At 33.9% G+C, this 25,099-nt stretch overlaps 3 protein-coding genes across 11 annotated transcripts; 2 read left to right on the top strand and 1 right to left on the bottom strand.

The window, feature by feature from the left end:
* Positions 1-2,102: 2,102 nt before the first annotated feature.
* Positions 2,103-24,421, bottom strand: LOC149576224 (homeobox-leucine zipper protein HOX15-like). 9 transcript variants are annotated; one of them, XM_089816697.1, is made up of 7 exons: positions 24,236-24,421; positions 23,774-24,041; positions 23,230-23,507; positions 21,916-22,999; positions 18,589-18,639; positions 18,327-18,447; positions 2,103-2,572 (listed from the first exon to the last, which is right to left on the bottom strand). In XM_089816697.1, the coding sequence occupies exons 2-3, from the start codon at positions 23,901-23,903 to the stop codon at positions 23,473-23,475; spliced, it is 165 nt and encodes a 54-aa protein (XP_089672823.1). In that variant the 5' UTR covers positions 23,904-24,041; positions 24,236-24,421; the 3' UTR covers positions 2,103-2,572; positions 18,327-18,447; positions 18,589-18,639; positions 21,916-22,999; positions 23,230-23,472. The 9 variants fall into 9 exon arrangements, 8 of the variants coding, with proteins under 8 accessions (XP_089672823.1, XP_089672821.1, XP_089672814.1 ...); XM_089816695.1 differs by having other exon boundaries at positions 21,916-22,951; positions 23,644-24,041; positions 24,236-24,398; XM_089816688.1 differs by having other exon boundaries at positions 24,236-24,398.
* LOC149576226 (F-box/kelch-repeat protein At1g80440-like) lies at positions 9,838-10,982 on the top strand. Its single transcript, XM_089816674.1, has one exon. The coding sequence runs from the start codon at positions 9,838-9,840 to the stop codon at positions 10,873-10,875; it is 1,038 nt and encodes a 345-aa protein (XP_089672800.1). The 3' UTR covers positions 10,876-10,982.
* On the top strand, positions 11,147-12,284 carry LOC149576225 (F-box/kelch-repeat protein At1g80440-like). Its single transcript, XM_089812792.1, has one exon. It carries the CDS (start codon positions 11,147-11,149, stop codon positions 12,212-12,214), a length of 1,068 nt encoding a protein of 355 aa, XP_089668918.1. The 3' UTR covers positions 12,215-12,284.
* Positions 24,422-25,099: the final 678 nt, after the last annotated feature.

The raw sequence follows: 25,099 nt of genomic DNA, 5'->3' as shown, positions 1-25,099 counted from the left end.
CTAGATGGATGTTCACTTTGATGTTTTTCATTAGTTGGTTGTTCCTCATGTTTTGATGTCATTATACATTTGATAATTTATTTTTGAATGGAGGCTAGGCCTCCTTGTTGATACTCTGTAAAATCTTTGGTTCTATTGTTTATTTTTATCCTCTTATATTTAATAGAAAAAAACTTAAGTTTTTAATTTTAATTTTTATATCTCCAAATATTATAACCTAAACTAATATTTTATGTTGTATTTATTAAAGTATTTTTAAAAGTATATTCTATTAATAATAAGATTTAAACTCTTGACATGTAGATGGTTGTCAAATTTAACCTAGACGAATAAAAGTTAACTCCACCCTGTAATGACAATGGGCATTAATTAGATATTATTAAATTCAAAGATCTATTATTATTATTATACTTTCTACTTGTCTAATCATGTAAACATTCTTCCACTTAATCAAACAAAATTAAAGTTTAAAGTTAATTTTAGCTTTAATATTTGTTTATTTTCAAAGTATATATATAACTTGATTTAATTGTTCAATTGTATTTCACTAAATATTTTTATCAATTTCATATTTTTTAATTTACTTGTTGATATATTTTTGAAATATTATTTTATTAGCTGATAGGCTATTATAGGTGAGCATTTCATCTAAACCTGCCCGACACTTGAAAACAAGTAATGTTTTTTTGGATGGTTTGCAAATTTCAATAAATGCAATATCTAGGGAAACCAAAGTTTGATCGGATACCAATCATAAAGTGGTGGAAGACCAAAGCTCATTTTTCTTCAATCAAATTCTATATTGGGCGTTAATCAACGAGAACACGCTTTGTCTGTATAGTAAAGGAATAAAGAAATGGATTTTAATAGCTGTTAGAGCCTGTGAATCAAATAAATAAATTAAACATGATCTCCAAGATTCCTTTGATTGCAATATTACTAAGATGAATTAACTTCCAATTTTAGCCTAGGAAATGGCAATTTTAATAGCGTAAGGATATGAGATATTAAGATCCAATAACATTGACAGATGGCATACATAATTTCTACATTATTTGGCACTAAAATATGACAATATAAATTACATTCTCTAGATTTGGTGACCAAACAATCTCCTGGCTAGTTTTGACCAAGTTATATTATAATCTTTTATGCCCATTTGGAAGTCTCTCTAACCTTTTTAGTTCTTGATGTTAACAAAATCCTATGGAGTAAACAAAATGTTGGGATACATGAGTATCCCTTAAAAATCCATGAAATAAATTTCATTCTTAGACATCTCATGAGGCAAAACAAAACTCTTTCCAACATTGGTTTACAATACTTTACCATTCACCTGGTCTGACTGCTATACCCGAGTACATTCATCATAAATTTTAGTCGTGAAATTTTATTTCAAAACCCTTTGTATGATTTGTTTCAAATTAGGAATACTAAAACATACCCAAATCTGAGCCAAAAATAATCAATCCATTACACACTATAGTCTCTGCATGTAGACCCATTTTCTTTGTCATAAATCAGAAGAAAAACCAGTAACCCTTCCTTGGGCATCTAATAACTTTCTCAAAATGACTCCAAATAAAACAAAACCAATTTTTAATCAACCCCACATGAGTCTAGTTTCTGGATATATAAGCCATTAAATTTTTCAATTCATAAATTGTTCTACAAGCTCCAATCATTGCCTATAACTTCAAAACAAATCCTTAAAACCCAGTCTTCATTAAAATGAACATAAATAACATATATTTGAATGAAAATGACTCAAACAAATTGGAAATCAAATCCAATTCATATATCTTTCCAATGAATACAACTAGAGATTTTGTTTCATCAAAATATGTCCATACCAAACATTCAAATCTATCTGTAGTTGGGCATCCTCAAATCTGCAAATAACCACCTTTAGAAAAACTAGCATAACTTCTTTAAAACTTAACAAAAAATTTTCAAACCAAAAAGAGAAAGAATATTATTCATCCTAATCTTCAAATTTATAGAAAATACAAGAGTTCCAGGCTGTACATGGTCATAAAAGACCTGGAACCAACACTAAAATAGTTAAAACCAATCAAAATGGCAAGTTCTTGAAAAAACAATTGTTTCAAAAATGATCTATTCTTCTTCTCATTCACCCCTTTCTATTTGGAATGACCAATACAATGATTTTAAAGCGGTTTTGGTGGTTTACAACTTCCCAACCACCTCTTTAACCAACCCAACACATTCTTTTAACCCTTGTACATTTTTCAATGCTTCTTTAAGCCCTCCCATTATAATGTAAATGTATTTTTTTTTCTACTTTTTAATACATCACAATGCAAAGTTCATAATTTTAACCATTTATTCAACATGGTTATAGGGAAATCTAAATGACTTAAATATTACAATATTATGAAATTCATCATAATGTTTGAAGGGTCAAGATGCTCCTACATCAGTTCTCCTCCACATTTGGCGCAATTGCTTTAGCTATGCATTAAATCTTCCTATTATGCTCTAGAATTATTTTTGTCCCAGCCAAATATTGCCAAATTTTCAAGCCTCTACTTAGTTTAGAGGGAGATTCCTGAAAAGATCATGTACATATTCTATTAGTATTATATTCAACACATGTTTAGCCAAATCTAGTATACCTTGATCAATAGCAAAAGACCACCAGAAATATCCTTTTAAATTAAATCCTAATTATCTCCATGTTCACTAATAACATTTTTTATAATCTAAAAAAATGAGCAATAGTTTAAAATAAATAAAATTATTAGCCGATAGGCTATTAACGGTGGGTATTTCAGCCAAACCTATCCGTTTGTTCAAACCCGATACCATTGGTTGTTTACCAAGTTGAAAACTACTTTCAATGAGCAATCAATGTGAATCTCAAATCAATCTTATTGACCAACCATATTTATTATGATATTTCAGATCCTAGATCATTATATTTCTCAATAGATCTTTTAATGATATGTGAGATTTGTATATTGATTTCAACATATCTCTTAAAGATATGTGAGATCTATATATTGATTTCATGTTTTTGACTGCCTGGCTTCTATAAGAAACCTTCATGAATGATGTAAAGTTAACAATGTAAATATTATCCATTTTCAATATCATCTGGAATCTTGAATAGCATATTATTTTGGGATTCTTGGCCTGACAGTGGATCCCAAGTTATTATTTTTCTCTCAAAGTCCAAACTACTGGTATATTGATACCTACAATACCCATCTGGCAGCTAGAGACTTTGGAAACACGAAGCATTTATCTCCAATAGCTATGTTGTATCCTGGGTGTGTGAGAGACATATAGAATCTCATGGAATGGGTGTATGGATTGAGCCCAAATTATAAGCTAATGGTTGCTACAAAAGGGCATGGCCATTCAATACATGAGCAAGATCAAGTAGAAAATGGTGTGGTGATTGACATGGGATCTGTATGAGGCATCGATGTGCACAAACATGAGTTGTATGGAGATGTCAGTGGAGGAGAGCTCTAGATCGATGTCTTACATACCACTCTAAAGGAAGGTGTGGCTCCAAGGTCCTTCATGGACTATTTGTATTTATCAATTGGAGAAACTCTCTCTAATGCTGGAATAAATAGTCAGGCCTTTCAGCATGGCCCCCAGATCAGCAATGTTCTCTAGCTCAAAGTTGTCACAGGTAATTAATTAATTATTCAAGATTGTGTATCAATGTTTCAAATCATATTCTATGGCTCATCATCAGAATAGTGAATTAGAGAAGAGACATTGAAACCATTATCATGAAGTTGTAGATGGGTGAGATTGATGAGTTTGGCAAGAGAAAGGGGAACAACTCCTTGCAGATGATGGGCACGTAATCAAAGAGGGGTGCAAGAATACACAGTGGAGAGGATGCTATCGAGCTCATGATTGCTATCGACGCCTGACATATTCACTTAGTCAAGGATAAGCTCCCTCAAATCTCTCATGTTTCCCATCCACGTCCACATGTCTACATTCTCATATAGCTTGAGGAAAGATCCAGGTACTAGCAAAGTCGACATTTTCCCCAGCTTTGTGGGAATATCTCCACTCAACCTACCAAATGAAAAGACCATGTAGCACAGACTCTCGAGTCTACCCAATCCACGAGGGATGGAAATCCCTTCAAAGTAATTGAGGCTGAGATCGAGGTGCTCCAGGTGTTGGAGATTGAACAATGTGGAAAGAACATCCCCAATTACACTGCTCAGAGACATACCATTGATGCCTCTGTTTATGTAGGGTTTCCTAGTTTTATATTAACTATTTGTTTAAGTTAACAGTTTAACATTCTTTGGAATTGAGTTGTATCAATTGTTTTATATATTCTAATGCATGTATTAGATGCATATAGCCGCTATTCAAAACCAAGCAGTGACCCAATATTCTTATGTTAATTTTAACATTTTATACACCATTGATGATTTTGATTTTGTGATGATGCATTTGAGTTTATGATAGATTCTTCAGTTGTCTATTGCAAAATCTTAATTTTTAAGATTTATCCTATATTTTACTGTGAGTTGTTCAACATTTTGTGGTCGTTATTTGGTTAACATATATAGTTTTTATTAATTTTGTTAGGTTATATAAGAGAATATGAGATGCGTGTGATATTAGAGCCAAAATTCACTACCATCACTTTACCTTATCATATCATACAAAAACTGAGATGTGTTGAATCACCTATTCAAAAACCCACATTCTAAAAACACTCAAGAAGTACACAGAGAACCATTACAAGCATCATGATAAAAGAATCCAAGAAAATTAATTTAAAAACCTAAGTCCAATCAAAGAATTACCCATTCAAATGCAATGTTATGAATATTGAAGATTATCATGATACCATGAAAGATGTAGCTAATATTAAAAAATCCCAAAATTAATTATAATGCAAATTCTTTGTTTTGCATCCCAAATCCATTATGTTCCCATGATTGTAGGAGAGGACTTAGTAGCTGAGCACCCTAACTGTGTGCTTGTCAAAATCCTATATGATTTTTTTAATTTTAAATCACTCCTATTTATTTATAGCAGTTTCCTGACAAGTCCTTTGTTGATAGCAAATGCTTCAAGGCTACATCATCAAATATGATGACATATCAACATGCTTTTTGCCAAGGTGTCCAAAAAGAATCCCTTAAAAAATGAGATCCATACTTGTGCATTAAGTCATCTTTTGTTCCATTGATGTTGTATTGCATGATAGGTTGCTTTTCTTTGACTCCCTCAAGGAGATGCAAATTATAGGGTTTGGAGTATGGGACAAAGCAGAGTCCATGTTAGCTCTGGACAAGAACCAACACAACAATTCAGTGAATGGCATATTGGAAAGATGTGGCAGCGAAGGAGGTGAAGTACTATGTATGCCAAATTGTGTACGTCACCTCCTCAAGGCTTGCCCCAAATGCAAGAGTTGGCTTTCAAATATATATATAGCCTAGATAGACTAGTCCATGCAATTTTTTTTCTTAGGAACTCTCACATATTTTATAGCACTGTTGTAAGATACAACCAAATTTAGATTGTTTCTAATTTGAATGGGAAATTGAATGAAACTTATACGTTATTTTATTGAACTTTGTGCTCTACTATCATTTTCTAGATCGACACATATTGTCTATCAAGCATGTCAGATGTACCTTTTTTGGCTAAAGAAATATGGTGAAATACGAGACCTATACCAGATGCCATGGGCTATCTACTTGATGTCATCCATCATACTATCATCATGACTACCTGTCACCTGGCATTCTAGCATACAACTCACTTGCTCTCACATAGTTATTTTTAACATGTCTTTAATATATTTTTTAACATTGAATATCTTAATGTCTTATTTATATTATAGTAATTTATTTATTTTAGGATTATATCAAATTCAAATTGATTTAGTATTTGAATTAAATTGTTTAAATAATTTGAGATATAATAATGAAAATTTTTAATTTAGAATTACAAATACCTATTCTGTTTTAAAAATTGTCATAATTATGTATATTTAGTGTTATAATTTGTATTTTGTTTTGTAATTTGAATGATATTACAAAAATAATTTATGTTTTAAAGAATCATTTTTCTTTTTCTTTTTTCAATTGATTAATATTATATAAGATTATTTTATAAATTAAATTTTTTCATTCTATCTTATAGAAGTCACAATTGTATAAATCATAAAATAAAATAAATTTTAATTTTTATTATTATATAAAAATAAAAGGTAAGGTATAATAATTTATATGATTGTACAATTTATTTATTTTCACAATTTCTATAATTATAGAAGTCAAATTAGAATTAAAATTATTTTTATAACTGAGAATACTAAAATTTGGTTTAATTATGTTTGGTTTCTATAATTTTGATTTTTTACAATGGTTTTCTAATATCAATTTCCTAATTTTTAAACATTTAAAAAAAATGAAAACTGAAGAAAACAAAAATGTATTAATGATTAGAAACAAATTCTATATATTTCAAGTAAAATTAAAATAGTAAAAAAATATTGTTGCTTGGTAAATTATTTAGAAAGATAATAAAGAAAATAATAAAAGTGATAAAATGATAAAAGTTACATAGACATCAAATAAATTCACTAAAATATAATTATTGACAACATAATCCAAATGGTTTTGAAGGAGCAATGTATTCAAATTTAATGTAATTTGAAACAAAATTAATGATCATCAATAAATTATGAGTGTCAATCTTTCTTTTTTTTAATAACAAAATAAATCAAGTTTAGTTTATATAATAAAATTGAAATAAAATAATTTTAATGAACATTAAAATGTGTTAACTTAAATTTAATTTAATATATAACATGGTTTTAATCTTATAAGAAATAATTAGTTTTATTTAATCTAAATTTAAAAATATAATTGTCAAACAATATGATTTCAATTTAATTGATGGCACACAATTGTTTTTGAAATTATTTAGATAATTAAGATTAAAAATCTTTGAGTAAATTAATAAAAACAAAAAATAATTTTACATTGCAATTTAACTATCTAATGATATTGTCTCTTTTAATAAATATATATTTAAATAATTAATTTATTTAAATGTTGAGTGGAACGAATCCATTTGTTCAATAATTATTGATGTGACTCCGTAATATTAATCAATTAAATATGAGTTAATAGTTACTAGCTTGGAATAAAGGCACTAACATTGTACATATGGATGGGATGACCATGCAATTGAAAGTCGCATGCGAATGACAAGGCTATCGGTTGACTTAAAGACCCTTAGTATGTTGATCAATTGTACAAAATAGATTTAATCATGGATACTTAAACTAAAAAATACTTTCATTTTATTTTTTTATTTTTATATCTTCACATAAATGTGTTAATATATTCATACTTAGATATATTATGCTCATCAAATTTATAGATGTATAATGGTTGTGGAAGACCATCTATTGGTGAATGAATGTGGTTTGGAGGATGTGGATACAACTAAAGAAGTTGCAAAAATGATAATTAAAAAATTGAATGAAAAAAGAGTATAGAAGCTAAAGTGGTAGTTCCAAATTGGACCAAAATGTTCTAGTGAGCTACAAATATGGATTCATTTGGATTTGTGGTGCACTTGACATAGACAAATTCAATTGGAAAATTTATGTGAAAGTAAAATGAGTGAAGTTATTCCTTGAAAAATATGTGAATATATGGAATCCCCATACTCCATGTAGTAGAAACAACACATGACATCGATCTAAGTTGCAAGAATATCCTTGCTTATTGGAAACAACTTCTATCTTCTCTAGAGATATGTGTGTTTCACTATGAAAAACTAATCAATAATGTCCAACGACACATACAATACAATGCAAACACGTGGTTATGCAAATGAGGTACTATTTTAGATTTTTATTACAAAGCCCCTTGGTCTAAAGCGCTAGCTCATCCTTGGCCTGTGATAAGTGTGGAAAAAAATATTGCTACTTTCATTTTCTACATGCATTTCAATATCTTCCTTGCAACAACTGAACAACTTGAAAAGCCTTTGACATACAATTTAAGAGTAGAAGATCACTATGAGAGGTGGTAGATATTGTGTATACACCAAGTTATAAACCCCCAGAACTACCAATATATGTGGTTGTCTAGTTTAATAATTACAGTGGGCCACTTTGGGACTAAGAAGATCCAAAAAGTTTACCTCTAACACATATAACCTTGGGTAATCATAGGATAATGTCATTATCCATCTCATGGGCACTCACCATACACAATCCAAAGGATTGACACTTCATAAAATAAAAATTGATATTTGTAAACTAGAATGACATGGTTTGACTTTCACACTTGTATCAAGAGTTAAATCACTAGACAACCTTTGTATAGAGCCACCATCCTCCTTTGATCAATATTCAAAAATGAAAAACAATCCATGTAAAATTATGGGAAAAAAGAAAGAATCTTGATTGCAAAAAGTCTCATTATTGTAAGGAGAGGAATGTGTGCTTACTTTGTTAGTTTTTTAATTGGGCACATTTATGCATTTCAATATCATCTATCCTTAATGTATAAAGTTGTTGTGTTATATAGGTATGGAGAAAATAAACCTATTGTGGCAATGTGATGTAGTTTACTAATTTATGCATATTTACATATGTCCAGTGTTAGCTATTAATGCCAGTGTTTACAATAGTTCTATTGTATGATGTGTATTATGATGTGGGCATCTATTATGTTTATTTTGAATGAAACTACTTATTAAATAAGCGTTTTGTGGAGAACATGTTTGTAGCATGCTTTGTCTACATAGCTTGAATTTGAAATATGTTAACTGTGACCCGATGAAACTTGGTGATCTTTAATGATAAATTGGAACATCCTTTTAACTTTTCACAAAACTGCGCAAAAACTTCCTAAAGATCCTCATGATGAAACTAAAAACAATACCAAACTAAAAGGTGCAAACTTTATGTAATGTCTATGTAGGTACTACCATTCATCCAAATTATTAATTAATAAAAAATAATAGAAAACAATTGTATTATGATTTATTTTTATTTTTCAATTATTGAAAAAAAATCTCCAGAACATGCAAAGTTTGACGAAGAAATAAAATAATTCCATGATAATAAGTAAAGGTTCCTTTGTTGTGACAATAGATGAGTACCCTTATCCAAACAAGCAATCACTCTAAAAAGGACTCTTTGGACTTAATATTAATTATAAAGTAACTCGTGAACAGTGCAATTTCTATCTTAGATTTCTTGTTTTCCTCTTCTACATTTGTTATATGAATTTAAGTATCCTAGATTTAATAATTAAGTGTGTCAAATTGACAATGTTTAATTTTTTTCGCTATTTATATTTCTTTTATATTGTATTAAATTTGTGACAAAAATATACATGAGCAACCATCTTATATAGACTTTCACCTTTTGTCACTATTGGGGTACTCCTTGCTCCTTTGGGTGCAAGTGCTAGTTATATCTATTTAGAAAGATAGTAATTTATAACTTATTGATCTTTATTATATTTAATATAAAAACTATCCAATAGAAAATTTAATTTAATTTTTCAACGCAACTGATATTTCTAAAAATAGTGAGATCGATTAAAAATATTCAGAACATCAGACGTATTCTATATTTGGAACAATTTTTTTAAAAAGTGAGCAAATATAGAAAAAATCACGAGGTATCAAGGCACTTTTTGCTCGGTATATATATAACATGGCATATGCTGGGAAATCTATTTGTTTGAGACGTTACAGCTATGCTCTTTGTTTCGAATTCACGTGAGCACTGGTAAGATCAAGATTATTTAAGAATCGTTTCAGCAGTGTATACAAATGATGGAGTATTTTAGTGTAATTCCAGAAGAGTTGGTAAGGGAAATCTTAATGAGAGTGCCTTCTACATCTCACGGAAGAGTGAAGGAAGTATGTAAGAGTTGGAAGAGAATGCTGGAAAACTCAGAGTTTTACGAAGACAGGAGGAGTCGTGGGAGGTCCGAAGAGTTGATATGTTTGATTGAGAATGTTCGCATAACTACATTTGACCCCGTTAACCAGTTATGGGGAAGACTGCCTCCCGTCCCTACCCAATTTGAATTCGACACATTCTCCAAGTGTGTTTGTGTGAAGCATAAACTGGTTTTATTAGGGTTAAGATATGAGAGCTGCAGAGTGGGTTCAAAGAGGAAGAGAATATCAAACATGACTGTTTTGGTCTTTGATTTTGTGTCTTTCCAGTGGAGCAAAGGTGCAGATGCGCCCACCACAGAGATCATGTTTGACTTTGCGTGCTGTGCATCTCCTGAGGGAGATGAGATTTATATTGCAGGAGGAAGACAATGTGATTGGAAGAGTACGAGCCAGGCCGCAGCTTACAACGTGGAGAGAGATGAGTGGAAGCTTCTTCCCAACATGCTTCAAAAGGAGTGGCTGTGTTCCTCGGTTTTTATAAAAGGAATGCTGTATGTTGTCAGCTTGTTTGATGAGGAGCTTCAGCGGTTCGATCCAGAAAGAGGAGTTTGGTCCACTTTGCCCAACGTCTGGTTTATTCCAGATTGTGTGCATCCCATTGTGGCCGCATTTGGGCGTCTGTATTGCTTCTACTGGGATGCTGTGGCACAATTTGACTCTACACAGAATTTGTGGGCGGAAGTTGATGGGCTTCCTCAGCCGCTTGACAGGGTTGATGCTGCGGTGTTTGGGGATGATGGGATTTGCTTGAGTGGGATTGAATCGGACACCAACGATAAAGTTTTCTACATGTATTACCCTCCATTGGAAACAGGGGTTAACACAGGGAGATGTGTTTCTGTTGAGATGCCTCAATACTTGTCCTACAGCAAGATCGAATCTTTGGCCACTGTGATGATTTGATTCTGATGCTGAGAGGGGAAACTATTATTTAGTAATTGAAAGTCTTTTCAATATATTTAGTACTTGTATTTGAATAATTTAATAAAAAAAACTCAAAACATGCGTCATCTACAGCGTTACATTTCAAAATTAAGAATCAATGTCTATATTTAAAAGCATGCCTATATTTAGAGTCAATCATATTCTACTTCAATATATATAACTTATGAAAAATAATTTAATACGAGTTGCAATTTATTTGAGCAGAGTGTAACAGCAGAATTGGTTGGTAATGGAGTATTTCGAGGTAATTCCAGAAGATTTGGTGAGAAAGATCTTAATGAAAACGTCTTGTGAATCTCCCGCCATTCTGAAGACAGTTTGTAAAAATTGGAAGTCCGTGCTGGAAAATCCCAAGTTTTATGAGGAAAGATTGAGCGAGCGTGGGTCTAAGGAGTTGATATGTTTGCTTGGAAATGTAGGTCCTCTGGTAACTATATATGACCCCATTAACAAATCATGGAAAACACTTCCTCCCGTCCCTACCCAATTTCAATTCTACTCATTTTCCAAATGTATCTGCGTTAAACAGAAACTGGTTTTATTAGGTTCATATGAGCACTACAAGCACACTGCAGGTTTGAAGCGCAAAAGACTGGCGAGAAATTACACGGCCATTTTGATCTTTGATTTTGTGTCTTGTAAATGGCGGAAAGGTGCACATATATTGCAAGAGGAAGATTTTGCGTGTTGTGCATCTTCTCATGAAGGACTGATTTACGTTGCAGGAGGAAGAATGAATGGTGAAATCACAAGCCGGGCTGCAGTTTACAATGTGGAGAGAGATGAGTGGAGGCTTCTTCCCAATATGCTTGAAAAGGATTGGTTGTGTTACTCTGTTTTTATGGAAAACATGATGTATGTCATGAGAACATATCATCAGGAGCTTCAGCGATTTGATCCAGAAAGAGAAGTTTGGTCCACTTCGCCCAACATCTGGTTTGTTGAAGATTGTGTTGAGCGCATTGTGCCTGCATTTGGGCGTTTGTATTGCTTTCAATGGGATGTTGTGACTGAATATGACTCGGTAGAGAATGTGTGGAAGATTGTTGACGATCTTCCTGAGCCTCTTGACAGAATTGATGCTGCAGTGTATGGGGATGGGATCTTCTTGAGCGGGCTTCAATCGGGCACCAACAATGCAGTTTTCTATATCTACCAACCTCCATTAGAAACAGAAACAGAAAAAGAAACAGGGGCGGAACTGAAGAGACGGATATGGGTCTCTGTTGAGAAGCCTCCACAATTTTCCAATATTGATAGGATCGAATCTGTGTCCACTGTGATTGTGATTATTTGATTGGGGTTTTTCCCAAATTGGTTGTGGTTTTTCATTTGCTGTAAAAATCTGAACTTTTCATTGATTTTGAGAAGACTGACACAGAGTTGTTTTGGTTCGCCTTGTTTGTTTTAAAACAAATTTCTCTGATCAGGTTTTTTTTTCCAAATTGATTGTTATTTTATTGGGCTCTTCAAATTCATTGTTGTATTGTGGCTTTTCATTGGCTGTGAAGAACTAATCTCCAAAAAACTCATCTCCAAATAGTTTACTCACAATGACTACTTAGCGATGCAGCAATAACCTTACTCTGCTGCTGTTCTGATTTTGTATTATTATGATTTTTCTTCTTCCAATAAAAACACTTTGAAATTTTAAAAAAATTGCTTCTGAAATCCACGTCAATACGTAACCGCGTCGGTTGACATCGACACCTACCTACAGTCCATCATATAACGGCTACGTTCCAGATCCAGTATTTATAGGCCTACTTCACAGGATGGGTAAGAACAAGCATCCCATGGCTGGCTCATTTTTTCCCCGCCAAATCACATTCAAATTGATAGAAGCAAACTTGTTGACAAGAGCCATTCAATGCTAGATAAACTAATCTGTTGTTGTATTACATCTTCGAAGGTTCTTTAATAAAAGTCTTAACACAAAATAAGAAGTTTTAGGCGGTTCTGCTTGGATTGCTGCATTCGTTGCTTCAGTGCTACAGAGCACCAGATTATCAGCAATTCTCTGTCGGCGTTTTCCTTTTCTTCTTCCTTCAAATTGATTGTTATACTGTGCTTTTTTCCTCAACTACTCTAAATTTGGCTTTGCTATTATCTGAAATTTAACGCACCAAGTTATATTCTAAATTTGGCTTTGCTATTACCTGAAATTTAATGCACCAAGTTTTACACTAAATTTGGCTTCGCTATTACCTGAAATTTAATGCACCAAGTTATACTCTAAATTTGGCTTCGCTATTACCTGAAATTTAATGCACCAAGTTATACTCTAAATTTGGCTTCGCTATTACCTGAAATTTAATGCACCAAGTTATACACTAAATTTGGCTTCGCTATTACCTGAAATTTAATGCACCAAGTTTTACTCTAAATTTGGATTCGCTATTACCTGAAATTTAATGCACCAAGTTTTACTCTAAATTTGGCTTTGCTATTACCTAAAATTTAATGCACCAAGTTATACTTTATTGTAGTGCTGACTGTAATTAGATTTTCTGAGTTCTATAGTGACTTGGGAGGCTCAAAATGCAATTCGGAGCCCTTCTATGGATGTAAGATCCTGTTCCTCATAGGAGAGGCTCTATCTAACTTTTACCATAGATTCCTCATCCAATTAACATGTAGGAGATGTGAATTTGTAAGTGTACAACATGGTTTAACAGAGAAAATGAGTGAAAATTGATGGCTAGTGTGTAGCAGCAGAAGATCTACCTTAAGGAGGTAGTGTTTTTATGTGAAACAATGTTAGAGGATGGTAAATGAATGGTGAATATGAAGAGGCAAGGTCTAGAAGTGAGTTTTGGGGTTTGAACAAGAAGGCCCTAGTTTTAAGCATGATTTGGTGAGGGTTTTGGGGTTTTTGCATTAAACAAGTTCATATCATGAAAATAACTTGATAATCCATTTATTGGGGTCATATTACAATACTGTTGAAAGCTACAAGGTGTGGGGATAATTATTTCTCATACTTCCTTTGTAAAAGTGGGGTCATTTGCATGTAAAAACAATCCTTTGTGCCAAAACAAGTTTAGTCCAAAACAACTATATCTAAGTTTTTGATATATTGTTATACTCTGAAATGGGTATCTAAAAATGTAATTTATTTGGGGGATGTTTTGAAAAAGAATTAGAGAAAACGTACAAAACAGTCCCAATGGGCCTAATTGGGCTGGTGGGTTGGATAGAGTGCACAGAAGGGTTTGAGTGCATAGTGGTTGGGCTGGTGGGTTGGATAGAGTGCACAGAAGGGTTTGAGTGCATAGTGGTTGGCTGAAGCTTTTTAATCAGTTGTTTCTTATCACAATATTTGGGAATAGGTTTTTGGAACCATTGGGAGACATTGACAAGTGTTGGATGTTAATATACCCGTTTGTAACCTTTAGGAACACTTGAGGAGACAAGGATATTGAACCATTTTGCATGCACATTCCTTTAAGTCATCTTGACCCCTAAATCCTCTGCATCACTTCATGCCAATTCTAAAATAGGAGTTCAACAGATATACAATATTAGTATATGTAGGCAGTGATTTACATGTCATCATGGACATCTGAGTTTACCAATTTAACAACATGTTCTACATCTGTAAACAGAGGAAAACTCATGTTCTAAAAACTTAAAATAATAACCAATCCCTTCTATATATCACTTGAAACTTGATATGATGCAAGTCTCATTGTTTACATTATAGTTTTGTTGTGCTAAAAAATAATCTCCACAATAATACTTTCCTTGTTTAAAATAATGAAACCTATTTACATCTCTATCAACAATTTCTCTAGCAATAATGTTGGAGATAAACTTGGTTGCATTGAGGCACTCAACACATACTTGAAGATTATTGGTGATCCTAATAGTTTCTCTAGGGGAAATGCAATTGCCAACTTCTCACTATGGTGGCAGACGAAGAGTTGTTTTTCCTCATCCTCCACATCATTCAATACATGTGTCAAATGTGGACAATACCCTGCTACCTTCATCTCCCAGGACAAATTCTCCAACTGTTTATAGATCTCCTGTATCTATGGTGTGATCTATCTCTTGCATAGAAAATATTTATTGTCTTGTGGCCTTTAATCCAACTACATCCAAGCATAATTTTTTATTTCTCTACCTTCCATCAATCTCCTCACCATTTGTGCATCACCCCACCTATCAAATTTTGAATATATATTTGATAGAAGTACATAAGTTGTAGTATTATCAGGGTACAACTCAAAGAGAAGGTTTGATGTAAATACTCCTAACTTTATATTATTATAAGGTCTACAGGAATCAAGCAAACATGTTCACATAACCATCTCAAGTCTAATTGGCATTTTGATGATAAAGTTGAGAGTTTCCTCAAGATAGCCAGCACAACCAAGAAAATCAGTCATGCACACATAATGATCAATGGTTAGAATAATGCAGTGAGACTCATTCATGCCATTGAATTATTTTTGTCCATCTTCCACTAAGCCTGCATAGGTACATGCTAATAAACAAGCAAAGGTTTTGGTGGATGCCCATGCCAAGTTTCAAATATCTAACTTTGGCACAGGCTGGGAGGATGTTGGCAATAGTTGTAGAGTTTAGCTTCAAACCTATCAATCTCATTTCCTTAAATACCTTGATGGCATTTTTAAATAAACCATTTTGTGCATATCCTACAACCACGACACTCCATGAGATGACATATGGGAAAGGCATCTCTTTGACAATCTTTAAAGCATCATCCAGAGCATCCTAGAGCATTTTAGACAACAATCCATAAATCCATTCCAGAGCATTTACAGAATTAGCAAAGAAATTAGAAATATACCTATTATCTAATAACCATGCATGTAATCATGGTAGAACATTGTCTCTCTATTTCATAAGAAAAAAATAAAATAAATTTGGTGTAACATTGTATTCTATTTGCCCGGGCATGCTTTTGTAAGCCTTAATTAGCAAGCATACAGTTGAAGTTGAAATTCTTTATATGGTTGAAGTTGGAATTATTTATATGCTAATGTTGTAGACTAATGTCATGTGCTTTTCTTACTGGATTGAGTCTATGACAATGTCAGATCTATTTGTAGTTAGATAGATTACTGCCAGGGGAAATTTTACAGAGTTGGAATCAATGTGATTGGAAACCAAAGGAAGCCAATAATGTTGAGATCTATAACAACAAAGGAAACAAGACTACAATAGAGTTTTAAAATCCACCTCATTTTCATAATTAGTTTCAAATAACTTGTATACATAAGCAACATATACTAGAAGAAAAAAAAATTAATTTTAGGCTACACATTCAACCAGAGATAGGGACAAGAGAAAGGGTAAGGGCATAGCCAAATAAACACAACAAAATCATTGCCACACATGCAGCAAAGCTTCCAGCACTTGATTTTGCCCTATATATCCATGGGCAGTCAATCCAATGAAGCAATGAAGCAAAATAAGATTAAGTAATAGATCCAACCATTGATTCTGCAACAGTGACCATTGACCCAGTTCCAGTTGCCTAAAGATAAGTAGGGGCCAAAATCTCTCATCCAAAGATATAGATCTCTATTTTTCTATATCCACCAGCAGCAAAACAAGCCCCAGTAAAGCTAGTTACCCCTACTATTCTAAAGGGCAGCCCTAGACAGAGCTACTAGCCAGACAAAGCCCTACTATTTATAAGGGCCACTAGCCACTAGGTAAGGACCACCTAGGTAAGGAGCGTATTAGTAACTTGTTCCTTGGGAACTATGAACACATAGAAAGTAAGATTGGTACTATAGCAAAGGCAGAGGTTGTAGTTGCATTTCTAGATTGGGACCGAAACCTCCTAGCATCAATGGAGCATGGATAGAAGTAAAGGTAGTAGCTCTCTTTGCAGTGTCTTTTGTATAAATTACATATGTAACCAATGGCTTTCTGCCAAAATGGAATGGATGGGATAGGAAAGGAGCAAGCAAGGCCGGAATGAAGAAAGAACTTATGATGAAGAGGTGTCGACTAAGTCAATTAAATGATCAACAACTACAAAATCTACTCAATCAACAGAGTTGACTAGGAGATCCACTGCCATCCACTGCCTTTTCCTCTATAGGTTATGGAATGGATCCCTATTATTCTATAGGCTCGCCAAGAAACCATCACAGGTGCACAGGACAACCCTATCACATTCAACATGACTCCTCTATGCACTGTTGTTGCAACACCAAGTGCTCAAGTTGGCATCGAGTCAAGGACTCAACTTTCCATAGGGGTAGGGTGCAGAAGGGATACACCGGGATCCAATAGCAACAAGGCAAAATAGGGGCTAGAGACTAAGGAGCAATTTGGAATAACTATTCCCATACACAATTATAGGAAGGGGGCACCTGGGACCTATCAGGGAACAGATGAGCAATTTAGACCCAAACACGGCAGGCAAAATCACAAATGCCTATAATTCTAGTTGGGGAAAGCACCTCAAACAGAGCTCATAGTTTCACAGGTGAAAGAGGTAATAACTATAATGGATGACTAGCTAAGATCCCTCAAAAAAGAATTTGATCCCAACCCTAGCAATAGAAGTAGATATGACCAAATAAAAAATTAGAGAGAGGGGTACTGGGGAAGAGAATAGACACTACAAGGCTACCTCTGCATGCATTTAGGGTGAAAAAATAAAGCTTTGTTGGGCTACATAAACACCTATTAAGGATCAATATGCAACTTGGGAATGGTATATGTCTACAAATGACCTCTTCATGCATGAAAGCTTCTTGATCACTGACCAAGAGTGTGTGGATCCCATCAGGTATAGACATGCAACAATTACCTACTCTAACTGCCGTAGGTAGCTCGAGGAATGGGAAGCTATAAGCACAAGCTCAACAACAAGCCCTATAATTTTATAGGAGTTCTTACAGGCCATTCACATATCTTATATCAGATCAATAGAGCATGAATGCAGCCTGTATAGAATTATAGAGGTAGGGCAGATTACTATCACTGCTAGAAGATGCTTTATGCATGTAGAGGGCAGAAAAGGGCGACTATTTTAGGTAGGTCACTACGAATATGTAGGATGTTGAGTGATAAGTGACAACATAAATGAAGATTTGAAACAATAGGTATAGCAGCTAGACTACCCTTGTGCTTCAGCCAAACAATTTGCAAATGGGCAGCAATAATCTATTTAGGGGGGCAAGGGCCCATAAAATTATAGGGTAAGGGCATAGCCAGGTAGAGACAACAGAACCGGCATAGGAGAAATGTGCATTAGCACACAATTGGAATAGAGGTATCCATAACATATTTTTGTATTTAATTCTAAGAGGCCATTGCCATAGGCATTCTATATCAAAGATAGCATATATGTTGATAATATTTTTTACAAATCAAAGAAAATATATTCAACTATATAATGAGGAAAAACTACTCACTAGTAGAAACTGGCTGAGTCTTGTTCTCAATTTGGAGGAATATAACCCGAATCCTTATACTACTATGTCGTAGAAAATCAATAATAATAGGTGCACGAGTTGCTCCATTTTACCCTATTGGCTGCCACATATAGACAAATGAAATGTAGTAAGGCCATACAAATTCACCAAATTGGGGGAACACCTAATCCTAAGAACATTTATATTTGGCATTACACTCAGCTCGAAGTAATTATAAAAAGGGAAGAGATATAATGTGTACCAGTAAAAGGTGTCCAATTAGACTGTTCAATATTGCTGATTTTCTAGCACCCTGTAAAAGGCAGTAGAAAACTTTAATCACTATGCTCACAAACAATTGTAATTGAATATACATATTAAAGTAAGAATGTGCATGCCAATAAAATGAGCTGAATAATAATATCCTACATCAAAAATATACTCACTTATGTATGCTTATGTAAACATCAATTTTTTTCAAACCACTCAAACTAACAAAGTCTGAATTTCTGATGGACCAGAGTTTACCTAGTAGCCGCATGGAGGGTAGATTTGATATTTTTCTTGACAAACATCATTTCTTGAATCTCCACAAAAGACCACCTCTAGATATATTGAATAATAGCAATAAAAAAGTCAAACTAGATCTATTTGTCATTTCTCCACAACTCCCCACCTTCTCGAATTTTTTTTTTTCAGAAGTGGATGCTGCAAATTTTTAGTTCACTGTCTTCAATAGCTGCATAAAATCTCCCACCACAAGAAATGGTAGTTTAGGTTTATAAGGCTATTTTCATATTATAGGTTTAGTTTGCACTAGAAAACATCCATGGTTTCTCCTATACAGTGCAACTCTTTGATGGTAGTTTCCACGAAGGGTACCCACTTGATCTTTTTTGGCAGCTATAGTACAAGGGTACTCAAAACCATGTACAGGTTAATAGGCTTCATGGAACATCAGATATTTGGTTACAATAACACAAAATACTAAATTTCTATTCAAATTTACTAACTTTGAAACATTACCACACAAAGCATGTCATTTGTGCAAAAGATGTTGCAAGTTTTTGAGTGGCTCCATGAAACCTCTATCCTCTTTCTAGAGCTAGAGTTCAAACCATCCTGCCAATAATATAGGAACTCTGATTTTTAGGGGCAATATTATGTACATTGTTCTAGTTGCAAAATACAGTTTTCATGAATCTTCCCACACACCAATAATCAGGTTGATGATCCACTCTATGGGACCAAGTCCTGAGTACAAACTCTTTTTGTATCAAAATTCTGCAAGCTAAAATCCTACTTGTTAGTTCACCTAGTCTATTGACCTAGTCTGTTGCCAATAGTCATTGCAGGGTGCTATAATGAGTTATAGCTATTTTTGAGTATGTTTAATGAATTTAGCAAGATGCATCATTATCTTGATTTTCCTTCATTAACCTTTGGGCTAGAAAAATTGAAAGACATTAATCTCTGCATTTAAAAATTTTGAATTACCTATAATTTAAATTTTCTTTCCTCTTCTTAGTATTTGTGAAAACCATTAAATTGAATTGTTTAGAAGAGAAAGTGGCTTCATATGGTGCTCTTGTCAACAAAATATTGATTTTCTAATGTTATGCCAGTTTCAGTAACATAAGTTGCATAACAAATAGATTTATACTAAGGAAATAAAAAAAGGCGTAGCTTTTGGTGTTTGAAATAGAATGTTAAATACACAGATGTAGGGATTCAACTATTTCATGGCTCATAAAGAATGTAAACACCACAATCAATTATAGATCCAACAACAAGCATGAAAATACAAACTAGTGCTTGTACCCCAGCAGGGTGCAAGAGTATAGCCGATAGGCATTGGGGTTGAAATGTATAGCTGAATATTTCGTCCATGCTAGTGTGATTATAGTGGAGGTGAAAAAAAACCATTTTTCACAAAACATTTAATATGATTTGATACCAGGCAATAGGAGATTTGTAACAGACTGATCCCATTTTTTTAAGAAGACATACCTATTAATATGATTTAAGATGGTTTGTTTAAGAAAAACCTACTCAAACAGCATGTTATCAAAACATAATGTAACTGTACTGATGAGTATGATCAAGCTTCTGAACACCTTCAACGACAGATGCTTCACCATTCACTTCATATAAAACATTATTCTCATCATCCTTCATTCTCCATTTGCTTATAGATAGAAATTGAAATAACACCTGTGCAAATCTTGTGAGAGGACTTCCAGTAGGATACTTGAACCTGTAGAAAGGAGCTCCACACACAAAAACAACTATAGATACCAACATGGCTACGGTGGAATCCCAAATCCACACAACCATCCATTTATGTCCTGAACATATACAAGCACAGTTATGCCTAGTAGTGCACTGGTGTTAATGCCAAAGAAGAACCAATTGAAGGAGTACTTTCCCTTTCTTTCCTCCTCATCCATTTCATCAAACTGATCTGCTCCAAAAGGAGGAGACACAAGGCTTGATTCCTCTTGTTCCAAGTGCAATTATGTATAGAGCAACGTATAAAAACCGAATCTGAGACTTGGAAGCTGGCTCACACCCACTTTTAGTTCATTTTGCTGGCTTGAGAGAGCTTATTGGTCCATTTAGGAGAAGCACATCTCCTATAAAATGGGTCAAAACCAAGATTAATTATTATTTGTTAATATTAATTATTATTATGTGTTAAGTTCAAATAGACTCGAATACAAGACCTCCAATAAGGGGCTCATAAGTTGGCGATATAGACTAATAATAATTGGGCAAGCTGAATTATTCCTTACCATAGCATAAATGCAAGAAAAGATAATAATTGTTTTAAAGCATCCCAAATATGCATCAGCAAGGAAGGATCCAGGTAGTGTGAGCACAAAAGCAGCACCTATCTAGTCTGTAACAAAATTAGCAGCATTTGGTACGCTCCCATGCATCTCTGTTATCACGTATGAGAACATGTTCACAACAACTGAATAGTATGCAAACCTTTTAGCCACCTCATTCACTACAAAGTATCACATGAATTCAACATTAGTATCATTTCATCTAATTTGAGTAAAAACACATTTAGAGGATAGGACCATTAAAACTGTATAGATTCACAACACATATTCAAAGTAATTAAATCACAATTCAAAACTCAAAAAAATGAGAGACCATATAAAGATTACGTTGTTAAGGAAGTGCTAAACTGTTAATCCACAAAAAAAGAAAAATGAGAGACCATATAAAGAATATATTGTTGAGGAAGTGACAAGCTGTTCCACACAAAAAGAGTAAACTTACTGTCATTTGTTTAATGTTCTACAAAAAGGTGAGAAGAGTATAATACACAACGATAAATTATAAGCCTCTTATTTGAAAAATCTTGTGTCAAGTCTACTCAAACACAACGCTTAACACTTAACAAATGAATAAATAATAATGATAAATGAAACTGTAGATGTTACTTGACACAAGTCTACTCAAACATAATGCTTAACACGTAACAAATGAATAAATAATAATAATACATGAAACTCTAGATGTTACTTGAAACCAAGCATCGCATTGATTTCAAAAATGTGCTAGTCTACTATACCTGTAATGAAAGGTGATGCCTTCCATCCCCCTATTCTTTTCTTATCAACTAGATTCCCTTTCAACTCATGCTATACGTGGAACATGAACAGATAATTTTTCCCTTCTCTCCATTGCCTGCAATAAATTCAACAAGGGGTCATAAATCATGATAAATTGAACTCCACAGAACTTCCATATCTGGTATTGATATGTTTGAGATTGATGGTTGTTTGAAGCATCCAATGTATAGCTTTCCCTTCATGTCAGTTTTCTGCTAATAATCTCAAAACAAAACTTAAAAGAGTTGAACAAAATCTCTTGTTGCATGGATGTATTTAAAGGAAAGCAAAGATAATTTGAGAGAAATACTAGAGAACCTTAGAGAAAATATGCCATAGAAAAATACAAGATTCCAAATAGTATATTTCTCCATATTCTCAAATAAACATGCTAATGGTGGAAGTGCCTTCATATTCCTATAATCCATTTGACTTGGCTAATTATGATAATAAAATGATGTATATTTAAATCCATTGCAGGCTTCTCTGAATTTTACTGATGATAAGCTTGTATGATTTTATTTCTAGCCTTTTTAGAGGTGTGAAAAGAACTCCAGGCTTTTGCACACCCATTTTTGGGATATTTTATACTTGATGGCAAGGACATAATTGACCTATAAAAGATTTTGATCTTATTAAAAAAAGCTAACAGATTTTAAGCCTAGAAATTATAATCATAAGACAATAACATTTGCAAAATATATGAAAACTGTTGATTCCTTCAAATTATTCTTAAGGTAGTTGATGTGATTCCATTCATCTCTTATGTATGAGACTTCCCACTCTTTCGCAGGAGGAACACATGGTGAGGGTTGCCGCTGGAAGTTGCATGTACAATGGAGTTGAAACCTTCAGAGCTCACAGCTCATGCACTTCCTTTTGTAGCCACCTGTTTTCTTCCGTCAAATTTTCTCAGCACCGCTTCAAAAATTTGCACTCCATTTCTGTCTGCTTCACACCATTTGTAAGCAGTATGTTCTAGAACCAGACTCCAACCTGCCATGGACAAAGGTTGAGCTGCTTTGCCAGGGCAATTTTTTGCTTCTGCGCCATAAATTTATTTTAACACTTATTTAAAGAGTTTGAGCAGGATTTGAGCAATTACATCAAGAATTTGAGTAGTTATTTAGATTTTTTTAACATTTACTTCAAGGATTTGAGCACTTATTTAAAGGTTTTGAGAAATTATTTAAAGGACTTGAACACTTAAAAGGATTTGAGCACAAATTTAAAGAATTTGAGCACTTTTTCAAAGTATTTGAGCAAATATTTACCAGATTGAGTGTGTTGTGCTTTTTAAAGCTTCCTTCTAGGAGAGCCGATTGATCTTTGGAAAGGCAGAGCTTCTTCCTGCTATTATCTCCTTCCTCTTCATCACTACCTCTCCAGGATGCCCTGTCACTCTCCCTGTTGTTTTTGCCATTGCAACAAAGCCCGCCCTCTTCCATGTGAAAGGACAAAATGGTGCTATTAGGAGAAGACACAGCAGCCTCTTCATCATATTCAAGCGAGGATATCTAGTTCATATCAATGCCCTGCCTCTCCCTCCTCCCTACAACACACCATATGAAAAAATAAACTCAGAAAATACCCTACAATTTCTCCAAATAACTAGATAATTTCACCAAATAACCAGAGGATTTCACTGAATAACCATAAATAAATGCAACAAAAATGCAAAAACACACCAGAGGATGTCATCCAGGACCATAGCCATCCATGGAGGCTGGCCTCGTCTTCGCCCAGTAAGGAAGCTTAGCTATCAAAGACGAAGAGGAGATATTTAATGGAGTAAAGCAGAACTCCAACATTTCTAACCTGAGTTTTTTGCTGAGCGGTGGTGGAGACAGCTGACCCGAGACATGTCAGACATGCCTTTCACCGCCTGTTGCAGGAGCACATCTTGATCATCCCTATCAACCAAAATCTCTGATTCCTCACACTCCATCTATTTCTTTGTCCACACATCAGTGCCCCTGTTTCTTAAGTTCTTATAATAAGTATTGGCAGCATCCCACTCGTGAATGGAAGACTTCTAGCAGCTCCCTCTCACAAAAAAGAAGCTCTCTATCCCATGCTGCCTGCTCTGTCATTCAAAACCGCTAGCATATGCGACAGGCAGGAAACCAGTGCGCAAACCAAATGTTCCATCCGATGCAAGCAACAACATGATTAATTTCTGGGGGCTCTCGTCCACAAGTGAAAACCTATCGGCAATGAAAAAGGGGATAGGGCAATAAAATGAAATCACCTAAAAGAAGAAATGTCAGGAGGATATACCTGGTGATCTGTAGCTACAAGATGAAGTAATTCCATGCATTACAAAAATAGAATCGCCTGCTGTAATAAAGAAACCCTGATCCATAACACCAATCTCAAGAAAGCATGGACAAGCCACGTCACAAGAGCATGCAAAAAGCACGTACACTGGGCTGTCTAAATAACACGTCTAACCCGAGATTTGTTTGGGTTGAATTTTATGACAAGGAAAACCAAAAGACTGCTAGGAAAATTGATTCCCACCAATGAGAATTTCATAATTTTCAAAAGGAAATGATGTTTTAAGAAAGGGAGAAACAATGCGTAATTTTATAGGATTATTTTTCAATTATCCTGACTCCCGATGCACAATTTAATGCAGAAGTTGAGTGAAAATATTAGTTTCTGCCTATGGGTGGCAGGGACTAATAACTGCATTTCTTAAAGCAGTGATATTTTAATTGAGGATTCACTAAAGAAGATAATTTGACAAGACGTGTAAGATGCAGGTTTATTCCCTAGAGTTTGCAAAGATGCAAGGTGCATATTCATTCAAAGGAGAAATCTATATCATTGTTCAATTTTATATAGTCCACTCCAAAAAAATAAACTCAATGCTTATAGCAGATAATTCAGGAAACTAATATATTGGTTGGCATCAAGCAATTTTATGGCATCCATCAATTTCCCAGGACTGAATTGCCCATGGGCAAAAGCCCAATATAGAATTTTATTGGTTAACTGATCCACATATTTTTGCATATTAATTACAATTGTCAAATAACCTAAAAATGGCATTGGGTTTTGAGGAAGACGAATAAAAAGACAAATTGGGCGCCCAATTGAAGATATTCAAGAAATTTCATTTTGGAGAGCTTGGCTTGA

Source organism: Cupressus sempervirens, chromosome 1 (assembly GCF_028749045.1).
Source record: "Cupressus sempervirens isolate cs-2001-9-10 chromosome 1, ASM2874904v1, whole genome shotgun sequence".
Lineage (NCBI taxonomy): Eukaryota > Viridiplantae > Streptophyta > Pinopsida > Cupressales > Cupressaceae > Cupressus > Cupressus sempervirens.
This window is presented reverse-complemented; position numbering and strand designations above follow the sequence as displayed.